Source organism: Mobula birostris, chromosome 30 (assembly GCF_030028105.1).
Source record: "Mobula birostris isolate sMobBir1 chromosome 30, sMobBir1.hap1, whole genome shotgun sequence".
Classification (NCBI taxonomy): Eukaryota; Metazoa; Chordata; class Chondrichthyes; order Myliobatiformes; family Myliobatidae; genus Mobula; species Mobula birostris.
Window position 1 is genome coordinate 4,120,466 of NC_092399.1, and position 13,226 is coordinate 4,133,691.

General features: G+C 43.2%; 1 protein-coding gene across 1 annotated transcript in view; it reads left to right on the top strand.

Annotated features, from left to right (window-relative positions):
* Window positions 1-13,226, top strand: part of LOC140190600 (exostosin-1-like) — a 343,177-nt gene that overhangs the window by 288,998 nt on the left and 40,953 nt on the right. The window contains exons 5-6 of the mRNA XM_072247298.1: window positions 10,191-10,323; window positions 10,489-10,607. Of these exons, the coding sequence (XP_072103399.1) occupies window positions 10,191-10,323; window positions 10,489-10,607 (252 nt within the window). The remainder of the gene's footprint in view (window positions 1-10,190; window positions 10,324-10,488; window positions 10,608-13,226) is intronic.

A 13,226-nucleotide genomic window follows, 5' to 3' on the forward strand; every position in this document is an offset into this window, starting at 1 on the left:
CAAAGCTGGCGATCTTTATGCCAGTGGTAGAGAAGCTATTGGAGAAAATTATAAGGGATAAGGCAACAACTGATTGGTCAGTATGGCTTTGTGCAGAGGAAATTTGGTTGAGTTTTGAGAAGGTGATGAAAGCAGGATGGTGATCTGTCTGTATAGACTTCAGTGAGACTTTTTACAAAATCCCAAATGATTAAGGCATACAAGATCCAAGACAAGCTAGCTAACCAGATGCAGGTTTGGCTTGGTGATAGGAGGCAGAGTGTGACAGTGGAAAGTTCCTTTCCTGGTTTGAAGTCTGTTACCAGCAGTGTACCACAGTGGTCAGTACAGGAATGCTTCTTGTTTGTGATACATTTTAACGACTTGGAGGTGAATCTAGGAAGCGTGATTAGTAAACTTGCAGATGACACCAACGACGATGGTGTTGTGGAAGTGAGGAAGGTTGTCTAAGGCTGCAGCAGAGTATGGATCAGATGGAAATCTGGGCAGAGTGATGGCAAATGGAATTTAATCTTGTCATTCGCAAGCTGAAAGGTAAATTAGGGGTAGGATCAATAGAGTAACTGGCAGTGTGGTAAGAAATATTGTTGAACAAAGGTACCTTGGGGGTGAAGGTGTATAGTTCAAAATTAGGATTAAGGGTTCAAATCCTTACTTCCCTGAAAGTGCCAACACAGGCAGATAGGATGATGAAACAATATGATATGCTTGTCACCACTGGTCAGAGAATAGAATCTGAAAGTTGAGATATTTAAACTCAGTGGCCACTTTATGAGGTGTCACCTGTACCTGATAGAGTGGCCACTCAGTGTTTGCTCGTGGCCTTCTCCTGTAGCCCGTCCACTTCAAGGTTTGACATACTGTGTGCTCAGAGATGCTCTTCTTCACACATTTGTCGAAATGCATGGCATCTGAGATACTGTCACCTTCCTGTCGGCTTGAATCATTATAACCATTCTCATCTGACCTCTCTCATTAACAAGACATTTTCGCCCACAGAATTGCTGCTGACTGGATGTTTTCTTTTTGTTTTTTGCACCATTCTCTGTAAACTCTAGAGACTGAAAGTCCCAAGAGATCAGCGGTTTCTGAGACACTAAAACCACCCTGTCTGGCACCAACAATTGTTCCACGGTCAAAGTTACTTAGATCACATTTCTTCCCCATTATGATGTTTGATCTGAACAACAATTGAACATCTTGACCATGTCTGCATGCTTTTATGCATTGAGTTGCTGCCACATGATTGGCTGATTAGATATTTGCATCAACGACCAGGTGTACAGGTGTACCTAATAAAGTGGCCACTGAGTGTAGGTGAGCACGCAGAGAATGAAAGTTGGGATATTTATGTTGAAATTTCACAAAACACTGGTTAGATTTCACATGGAATATTGTATGCAATTCTGATCATGACACTAGGTTGTGTTGGAGAGTGTTGTCTCTCCTGCAACGAAGGAGGTTAAGGGTTGACCTGTTAGAGGTATATAAAACTATAAGATGGGGTAAGTAGTCATGGCAGGGGATTCAAAGATAAGATATCGTAGGTTTAAGGTGAGAGGAAGGAGCTTTAAAGGAGATTTGAAGGTAGTTCTTTTTCAAAACACAGGGCTGTGAGTTCCAAATATCAACTACTAGATGAGATGGTGGGTTAAGGGCCGATCACTATAATTAAATAGACATTTAGTCAGGGATTTAATTAAATAAGGCACTGGAGGATACAGATGTAATGCAGATGACTGGGATTAGTGAGGATGGACAAAATAGATGTGATGAGCCAAAGGCTGTAGAATTGTATTTCTGGTTGTTTCTTCCTAATCATGATCAGTGATTCTCGTAGAATAAGCTCTGTGGACAGAATGGCCGGATTTTCTGGTAAGAACAACAGTGTTCTCTGCTAGTTTCAGTTTTTAATGAGAGGATATTACACGTCCACACATGTGTGCAAGGGTCACTACAGCATAGTTTGCTAAAATATTCAGCTTAAAATACATGGAGGGCATGAGACAGCAGCAGCTACCAGGTAGCCACTGATATCGGAGCTGAGTTGGAAGGAATTAAGGCTGGCATATTATGAAACCAAATACACTTTTAATGACAAGAAGAAGAAGAATTGCCCAGCAATCTGCTTCTCAATGAAAATTTAACGCTGGTGCAACTTTGTCTTTAGATTGTGCTCCTGCTTCTTCTTAGCTCTGTTCTTTCATGATTCTACAAAACCCGTGGATCTTTTATGTCCTTCTACTTAACCCTAAAATGAATTGCTCACAAGAGGTTACCTATGTTCAGGTGTGAAGACCCAACTCTTTGGGATTCACTTTCACACCTTTCTCTTCCTAATTTTCTTCACTTCTTTGAATCACCGATCAAAATTTGCTTCACAAAAAACACTTGTATTCTCCTATGCTAATAATATTACTATTTAGCTTGGCAACAATTCTTTTGATAATATTTTTGAAGTGCCTTAGGATGTTTTGGTAGATTTTAACTACCATATAAATGGAAATTGATTTTGTGTCATTTCCTTAGAATATGTTAATTTTTTTAATCCATTTTTTTAATATAAATTTGACTTTCCCTCTATTTTTCTTTCTTTTATGGTATAATTAAGATGTAATTCAAAATCTTGAATGACACCTTCTGGTTTAATCACCTATGAAGATTTTCCAGCAGATTAACTGAGAAGAATGCCCTTGCTTTCCTTTTCTCACACCAGGATTGACATTCATGAAATTAAATTCAGTGTAAGTGAAAGAGGGAAAACAAAATGAGGGAAAGAAAGACAAACAAAAATGTACTTTGAAAATAAATCAGCATTAATCAAATTCTGTAAAAATGAGACAAAGTCCAATCCTACTTAGAATCTCAAAGTCAAGTTATTGGACTATATAGAATTTCAGGCAAGCCTTCCACAAACTCCTTGCAATAAGCAGTATGCTGCAATGGCTCTCCAGTCATTCTGGTGCTGTGGCTAATAGAACATATACTGATACATTACTTCTCGGTACTTATTAGTTGTTATTTTGTGGATACTGGTTTAACTCCCAGCAAGAAGATTACCGCACTGAATTGTGCAGTTACACTCTGTAAGGTCTAACCCAGATGTTCATTGGTGCTTGCTGGTTGGCACAGAGTTGGTGGGCTGAAGACCCTCTTTCAGGGCTGCCTGATCCTTTGGAGAGCTGCAACCACACCCTACTCCATCAATGTCATCAAGAGGACATGGCCACAATCATCATGAAGAAACGTTGGAGATGGATTGGTCACACGATGAGAAGAGAGGCCAATTCTATCATCAAGGCAGCACTCGATTGGACTCCTGAAGGGTGGAGGAAATGTGGGAGACCAAAGACAATGTGATGCTGTACCGTAGAGGCAGAAATGAGGACGCTGGACAACACCTGGGGCATGATAGAGAAGATGGCCAAGGACAGACACAGATAGAGGACCTTCATTGCTACCCTAAACTCCAGCAGCATAACAGGCAGTTTCTAAGTAACCTTTGCAACTAACGATGTGGATTAAATTAGACACGTCTCAAAAAGGCAGTATGGGTTAGGTCAGGGGTGCCCAAACCTGGGTTATGGAAGGGGTCTATGGCAAAAAAAAAGATTGGGAACCCTTGGGTTAGATAATCATGACCTTTCCAATAGGATCTTTGATTCTATGGAAGTTGATGGAAAACTGTCCGTTAGACATAGGAGCAGAATTCAAACATTCAGCCCATCGAGTCTGTTCCATCATTCCATCGTAGCTGATTTATTATCCCTCTCAACCATATTGTACTGCCTTCTCCCTGTAACCTTTGACACCCTTACTAATCAAGAACCTATCAAGCTCTGCTTTAAATATACCCAATGACTTGGCCTCCACAGCCACCTGTGGCAATGAATTCCACAGATTCACCACCCTCTGGCTAAAGAAATCACTCCTCACCTCTGTTCCAAAGAGAAGTCCTTCAATTTTGAGGCTGTGTCCTCTGGTCCTAATTCCCCCTCTATAGGAAGTATCAGTGAACAGAGAATCAGGTTTGTCAGAAATGGAAGAAATTAGAAATGTTTTGACAAAAGAGAAGAAATAGAAAAAGTGAAAGAAAAAGTTTACAATAAGGTAGAAATGAGAGAATGACAGGCGTGTGGTTCAAGGCAAAGGGGATAGTACTAGGAGAAGGAATGGACTCAAGCTTACAGTGCCACACTCTAAAACCATGCATACGAACTCCCTCTTCCCTGCACAATCACTAACATCCTGATCATTTACAAACTGGATACACATTCATGTATTTAGACCACTGTGGGTCAAATGGAGCCTTGCTACATTGTGAGGGAGAAGACACAGGAGGAGAATTACGCCATTCGGACCATCGACTCTGCTCTACTGTTCAATCATGGCTGATTTATTTTCCCTCTTAACCCCATTCTCCTGCCTTCTCCCCATAACCTTTGATGCCCTGACTAATTAAAAACCTATCAACCTCCACTTTAAATGTACTATGTCAGTGAGCCATCTGCAAAATCAAAGTTGGCTCTATGAGTTGATCAGTGGTCAATTAATCAATTAGCTGCTGTGTTTCCCACAGTAAATTCACAGTCATTATTCTCCATCTGTGAACAGATTTAATTTGAAACTCAATGTACCGTGGAATGGACTGAACTGGACTCTTTGACTACGTTTATTATGTGAACTGTTAAAGTCCCAGTTTCAGCCTGGCTGCTCAGCTAATCAAGATGCAACGTTGGTTCCTGTTCTTTAGGACAGTGAAATATTTGGCTGGTATACTAGCTTTGAAAAAAGTCATCAGGTCACCAGAGTATTGTGCTTTATTTATTCCCCAGGATGTTTCAAAAAAAGATAATCAAAGCAGAAGAGAAATGGCTTTATTTCTGTGTAACATCAGAATCAGGTTCAATATCACTGGGATATGTCGTGAAATTTCTAATCTTTTCAGCAGCAGTACAATGCAATACATAGTAATAGAGAAAAGAACATGAGGTACTGTAAGTAATGATATATTAAATAGTTAAATAAAATAAATAGTATAAAAATAAATAATTAGTGATATAGTGTTCATGGGTTCAATGTCCATTCAGAAATCAGATGGCAGAGGGGAAGAAACTGTTCCTGAATCACTGAGTGTGTGCCTTCAGGCTTCTGTACCTCCTTCCTGATGGTGGCAATGAGGACAAGGCATGACCTGAGTGATGGGAATTCTTAATGATGGATGCTGCCTCTTTGAGATATCGCTCCTTGAAGATGTCCTGGATATTACGGGGGCCAGTGCCCATGATGAAGTTGACTCTCAGCAGCTTATTTCGACCCTGTGCTGTAGCATTCCCCCCCCCCCCATACCAGATGATAAAGCAGCCAGTTAGAATGCTCTCCACAGTACATCTGTATAAATTTACAAGTGTCTTAGTGACATACCAATTCTCCTCAAACTCCGAATGAAATATAACCACTGTCATGCCTTCTTTGTAACTGCATCGATATGTTGGGCCCAGGATGGATCCTCAGAAATGTTGACACCCAGGAATTTGAGATCACTTACTCTTTCCAGTTTAACAAGTACTTTGATACAACAACATTCAATTGCTACTGCGTGATTTTAAGACACCAAAGACTTACTACATAAAACACTTATCAATATTTGATGGATGTCCATCTAGCAGAATAATTTCTACATTCAAATTTCAATTAATATATCTGAGAGGCAAAAGGAAAGGCATTGGTGGCTTGCATCCAGCCAGAGATCTGGTTAGCTTCTCCATATAGTAGACAACAGGGCAGCCTCCATGGGGATTCAGGGAGCATAGTGACATAGAACATGGTTTGAGCAACATCCAGAAAAAAGCTGGAGAAACTCAGCAAGTCAGGCAGTATCGATGTAATGTCCCCTCCCACCTCCCACCACCTTATTCTGGCTTCTGCCCACTTCCTTTCCAGTCCTGATGAGGCACTTTGGATCAAAACCTGGAGGTTTTGGGCTGAGACCCTTCAGCTGGACTGCAGAGGAAGGGGTCAGAGGCCAGAATAGGAAGTGGGGGAAGGAGAAGAACTGCAAGCTAGCAGGTGATAGGTGAGACCAGGTTAGGGGGAAAGTGGATGGAGGGTTTCAATAACGAAGTTGAGGGGTGATAGCTGGAAGAGGTAAAGGGCAGAAGAAGGAAGCTGATGAGTAGAAACAGTGGACCATGGAAGAAAGGGAAGGAGGTGGGACACTAGAGAGAGGACATGGGCCAGTGAGGATTTTTAAAATTTCTTTCAAGCAATTATGGATCCATGTTCCCAGATCCCTCTGTTCTACCATACTCCTCATTGCCCTGCCATTCACAGTGTAAGACCTACCCTGGTTGGTCCTCCCAAAGTGCAACACCTCACACTTGTCTGCATTAAATTCTATCTGCCATTTTTACGCCCATCTTTCCGCCCATTTTTCCATCTGGTCCGGAACCCATTGCAAGCTTTGATTGTCTTCTTCGCCATCCATTGCACCCTAAATCTTGGTGTTATCCACAAATTTGCTGATCTAGTTAGCCACATTACCATCCAGATCATTGATATAGACGGCAAACAACAAGGGACCGGGCACCAATCCCTGCAGCACTCCACTAGTCACAGGCTTCTAGCCAGACAGGCAACCATCTACTCCCACTCTCCGGCTTATTCCACAAAGCAAGTGTCTGATCCAATTTACTACCTCATTCTAAATGCCAATTGACTGAACCTTCTTGACCAACCTCCCAGGCTGAACCTTGTTAATGACCTTGCTAGAGCCCCTCAAGACAACACCCACTGCCTTGTCTTCATCAACTTTCCTGGTAACTTCCTCAACCACTTAGCAGGCACAAGGCTATGTTGACTATTCCTAATCAGTCCCTATTTAAATATCCAGTAAGTAAAATGCCTTCCAATAGCTTTCCCACTGCGGATGTCAGGTTCACTGGCCTATAATTTACTGGTTTATTCTTAGAGCCTTTCTTAAACAACAAAACAACATTAGCTATCCTCCCATCCTCCGGCACCTCACCCGTGGGTAAGGATGCTTTAAATATCTCTTTAAATAGGGCCACTGCAATTTCTGTACTAGCATCCCACAGGGTCCAAAGGAACAACTTGTTGGATCCTGGAGACTTATCTATCCTAGTTTGCCTCAAGGAAACAAACGCGTCCTCCTCTGTAATCTGTAAAGGGTCCATGCTGCTTTGCCTCTGTCCATCTCCTGAGTAAGTACATGCAGCCCCCCCAGCCACCCTCAGGGTCGCTCGGCTCGCTGTCGTCTAGGGAAACAGCCTCGGCCCCGGCAAACTGGGTAATTAGTTTGTGTGGATGCTGTGTGAGGTACCCCACCCCACCCAAATAACAGACAATACACCAGATGCAATTAAATGATATACAGTTTACAGATATTACTGGAACTATATAATTAAAAGAGAATAAAGTATAAAAGGAAAATAAAAGGCGCCACACTTATCAAAGTTCAATCTCTTCGTGCACAAAAACCGTTGGAGCTCAAGGACCTTCTTCTTCACCCTGTGACCCCTCGGACCACCTCGACCGGCCGCCTGGGACCAACAACGGTGGTCGACCAGACGCTCCACACGAGTCCGTCTCCGTCTCCTCGCCGAACGTCCTGCTCGGGGTCTGACCCCGTTAGCGGACTCACAGCACCTCGTCCATCCTCTGTCTCGCTCTCCCGCCTTCTCCCCCAAAACCCCGCGCATACAGTATCTTCAAATACACCAAAACCATAACAACTATCCCAATTGGTTAATTACACTTTCTTATCACACTCTAAAGCAAAAACAAGCTGCTAGCGCAAACTTTCTCAACGTTTAACACAAAGCCGCATTCCCCAGATTAACATAACAAAGACATCATTTTAATTAGCCTCCGCGGTAACATAAAAGTCGAAACCCCCTTACATACAGATGCAAAAAAAACCAGTTAAGATCCCCCCTACCTCTTTTAGCTCCATGCATGAATTTCCACTCTGTTCTTCCATAGTCCCAACTTTGTCCCTTGCTATCCTTTTGCTCTCAATATATCTGTAGAATCCCTTAGGATTCTCCTTCACCTTGTCTATTAAAGCAACCTCATGCCTTCTTTTAGTCCTCCTGGTTTCCTTCTTAAGTGTTCTCTTGCATTTCTTATACTCCATTAGTACCTCATTTGTTCCTGCCTGCCTATACCTACTATGCACTTCCTTTTTCTTAATCAGGGCCTCAATATCTCTCAAAACCAAGGTTCCCTCAACCTATTATCCTCGCCTTTTATTCTGACAGGAACATACAAACCGTCTAATCTCAAAATTTCACTTTCGAAGACCTCCCACTTACCCAGTACACCTTTTCCACAAAACAATCTGTCCTGATGAAGGGCTTTGGCCTGAAAAGTCAACCGTTGATTCTATTCCACAGATGCTGCCTGGCCTGCTGAGTTCCTCCAGCATTTTGCGTGTATTACTTTGACTTCCAGCATCTGCAGATTTTCTTTTGCTTGTGTCCCAATTCACACTTGCCAGATCCTTTCTGATGCCATCAAAATTGGCCTTACTCCAAAGTGGAACTTCACCCCGCAAACCAGACTTGTCCTTTTCCATAATTAATGGTATTGTGATCACGAGATGCAAAGTGTTCCCTTTACCAGACTTCTGTCACCTGCCCTGTCTCACTCTCTAATAGGAGATCTACTATTCCTATCTAGTTGGGAGCTGAATGTACTGATTACGGAAACTTTCCTGAACATATTTGACAAACTCTTTCTCATCCAGCCCTTTTACAATATGGGAGTCCCAGTCAATATCTGGAAAGTTAAAATCACCTACTATCACAACCTTATATTTCGTGCAACTGCCGGTGATCTCTCTACAAATTTGCTACTCTAAATCCCATGGACTGCTGGGCGGTCTATAAAATAATCCTATTAATGTGATCATAACTTTCTTATTCCTCATAAAGTCTCACTGGCCGAGTTCTGCAGACTGTCCTGACTGAACATCACCGTGACATTTTCCCTAAATAGTAATGCCCTTTAATCCCTCCTACTCTATCACACCTAAAACAACAGAATCCCGGAACATTGAGCTGCCAGTCCTGCCCTCCTGCAAGCAAGTTTTATGAATGGCTACAATGTCATAATTCTACGTGCTGATCCATGCCCTAAGCTCATCTGCTGTTCCAACAATATATCCTGCATTGAAATATATGCAGCTCAGAACATTAGTAGCATATAAGCTTAGCAACATCTTTCTCCACAACCACTCTACTATGTGTTCTAACACTCTGTTTCCCATTCCTGTGCAACTGTAGTTTAACACCCCCACCCACAGCACTAGCAAACCTTCACGCTAGGAATGGGATTGGGAAGATGTATTGAAATGGGAAGCCACCAGGAGATCCTGCCTCTTGTGGTGGGCAAAGCCACGGTGCTCAATGAAGCAGTTCCCCAATCTACATCAGGTCTCGCTGATATAGAGGAGGCCACAGTTGGGAGCACTGGATATGATAGATGACTCTGGAAGACTCACAGGTGAAGCGTGGCCTCTCCTGGAAGGTCTGTTTGGGTAAATGCCCAACCTCCAGCATTTTGTGCACTTGCTGAGTTCCTCCAGCCTTTTGTGAGTGTTGCTCAAGATTTCCTGCATCTGCAGAATCTGTTGTTAGAGAACAAGTTTATTCCCTTCCTACCTGATGGCAAATTACCACTGCCCTGTTAAATTACGCCTTCTTAATTCAGCTTCATTCTTCACTCCACCTTCCCCAACCCATCACCTTCTAACTTGCCCTCTCTTCCCCTCCCCCCAACCTTTTTACTCTGGCATCTTTTCCCCCTTTCCTTCCAGACCCAGTGAAGGGTTTCAGCCCAAAACATCCACTATCTAATCACCTTCATAGATGCTGCCTGACCTGCTGAGTTCCTTCATTTGTGTGTGTGTGTGTGTGTGTGTTGTTCTGGATTTCCTGCCTCTGCAGAGTCTCTTGCGTTTATAAATTACATAACTTCAGCTCATCAGGATAAGACGGGCGTTACTGGTACAGCAGCACACCGGCTGGGTTAATGGCTGAGTGACCAGAAGCAATGGGGTGTGGAAGATGTGCGTCAATGACCAGAAAGAAGCATTCAGTAAGTTACGATTTGCGGTGCAACATCTCCGCTGTTGATAAGTAACCCTGTTGGTTTGTGCTTGGCAGATCATCAAGGACAGGATATTCACACATTTGTCACGAAATAAGCTCATGTGGAATAAACTGCCTGGAGGGTTATTTGTGCTCCCTCAATACTCAACTCATGCAGCAGATTACCCTTTCTACTACCTGGATATGGGTAAGTGTGGAACTCCGGTATATACAAAGACTAAAACTCCTACTTAGTTTCCTTTTCTTAGAGTATCCAAATACTCTGGTGTTTACTTATAGTGGTGTCTAGTTATTGAGTCCGCTCTGATGCATTACTTCTCAACACTAATTTTTTGCAACTTTGTGATTGCAGGTTTAACGCCCAAGAAGGAATTTACTGCGTTGATTCATGCAGTTTCACCCCTGGTCTCCCAGTCACAGCCCATCATCAAATTAATCTTGGCCCTGGCAAAATCCAAATACTGTTCACAAGTATGTAACAGATGCTGCTCCAGAGAATGCTGTTATCTTGTTTATTCCATTTCTTTTTGCCTCCTCTTCTGTTATTGACTCTTCATTCGAAGGAAGGCCATCAACATTATAAATACTAGAAAGTCCGCCGATGCCGGAAATCCAAAGCAACACATGCAAACCTCTGGAGGATCTCAGCAGGCCAGGCAGCATTCGCGGAAAGGAGTAAACAGTTGACGTTTCGGGCCGAGACCCTTCTTCAGGACTGAGAAGGAAAGGGGGAAGGAAGGGGAAGGAGGCTAGCTGGAAAGTGAGCGGTGAAGCCAGCTGGGTGGGAAAGGTAAAGGGATGGAGAAGAGGGAATCTGATAGGAGAGGAGAGTGGACCATAGGAGAAAGGGAAGGAGGAGGAGCACCTGGGGAAGGTGATAAGCAGGTGAGAAATGGTAAAAGGCCAGAGTGGCGAATAGAAGAAGAGGGGAAGGGGAAGGAAAATGTTAATGGAAAAAAATTAATATTCATCCACCCATTGACATTGCTGCTTTTGACTAATGTTGAGATGCAATTTCATATCTCCTTTTCAGATATACTAAGCGCCTTTTACAACCACAGGGCATCCTGTAAGTGTTGTGTTGTAGGAAATGTGGCAGCTAATTTTTGAACAACAGGCTCCAAGAAAGAACAACATGATAATAAGATCCTCTCTTTTGATATTCTGGGTTAAAAGATAAATATTACCCCAGTAAATTTCCCTGTTTTTTTTCCCACAAAATAGTTGTAATCTTCCATTTTTGTCTTTTGAAAGTGGAGAAGCTTTAGTTTGAAAGAGAAGCCTCCAATAGAAACCCTAGTTTTGCACGAAACGAATCAGACTGGAGTGGAAGTTGCAGCGTGGTAGGTAGTGGTTAGCACAACGCTTTACAGTAGCAGTGACCCAGGTTCAATTCCTACCTCCACCTGTACAGAGCTTGTATGTTCTTCCTGTGAGTGTGAGAGTTTCCTCCGGGTGCTCCAGTTTCCTCCCATGTTCCAAACACATACAGTTAGGTTTAATTGGTTATTGTAAATTGTCCCATGATTAGGGTTCAATCAGGGATTGTTGGGCAGCGAGGCTCGAGGGTCTGGGAGGTCCTGTTCTGTGTGCATCTCAAGAAATAAAGAATGTACGTAGTAGGCAAATTGTCGATGGCTGCTGGAGTGGGATGAGGATTCTGACCCATCCAGCTTCACAGCGATTCCTATGCCCAGAAAACCCTGTGTGCTAACCCAGAAAGCATCTCATGGGTTGGAAAGGAAACAGTGTGGGAATGGGGGAAGAGACCCGGATGAGAAATGATACACGGAACGCGAAGTGTTGCTGTACAAAGACTGCTGTACTGTTCTTCTACACCAGTCACTGAAAGCAAACGTGAAGGTGCTACAAGCAATTGAGAAGGCAGATGGTATGTCAACCTGCTCCAGAGGAGTTCAAACTAGCTGCAAGCATGTATTGCTCCAGTTATACAGGTCACTGGTGAGACCACACTGTGATGTATGCAGTTTTGATCTCCTTAAATATGGAAGGACAAACTTACCATTAGAGGGAAAACAATAAAGATTCACCATACTGATTCCTCTGAGGGCAGACTGCCTAAAGAGGGGAGATAGTTGGACTAAGTTAGCATTCACTACGATGTAGAAGGAGACCTTCATCTATCTGGCAGAACTGATCCTCACCCTGAACAATTTTTTCCTTCGGCTTCTCCCACTTTCTCCAAACTTAAGGGGTAGCCATGGGCATTTGCATTGGCCCAAGTTATGCCTGCTTCTTCATCAGCTATGTAGAATAGTTGTGCTCAAAGCCTTCCACAGTTATACTCCCCAAATCTTCCTCTGCTACATTGACAGCTGCATTGCCGCTGTTTCATGCAGTCATGCTGAGCTTGTCAATTTTATCATCTTTGCCTCTAACTTCTACCCTGTGCTTAAATTCACTTGGTCCATTTCTGACACCTCCCTCCTCTTTCTCGATCTCTCTGTTTCCATCTCTTGAGACAAGCTGTTCACCGACATCTTTTATACTGATCCCCATGATTATCTCAGCTATACCTCTTCCCCACCTACCTCCTGTAAAAATCCTATTTCCTTTTTCTCAGTTTCTTCATCTCTGCCATATTTGTTCTCAGGATGTGGCTTTCCATTCCAAGACATCAGTGATGTCCACCTTCTTTAAAGAACTGGCTTTCCTTCCCTCTTCTATTGATGCTTCCCTCATCCGTATCTTCTGTATTTCCCATAATCCATACTCATGCCATCTTCCCGCTGCCATAGTACTTCTAGAGTTCCTCTTGTCCTTACCTACCTCTGCATCCAACACATTATTGTCTGCAACTTCCACCACCTTCAAAGAGGTTCTACCACTAAACATATCTTTACTTCCCCCACCCTCTCCACAGAGATTACTCCCTCCATGATTCCCTTGTCCGTTCATCCCTCCCCACCAGCACTGGTCCAGACAAGCAGCCTAAGTGCTTTTCCAGCCCGTACACCTCCTCCCTCACTTCCATTCAGGGCCCCAAACAGTCCTTCCAGGAGAGGCAGCACTTCACCTGCAGATCTGCTAGGGTGGTCTTTTGTCTCTGGTGCTCCCAATACAGACTCC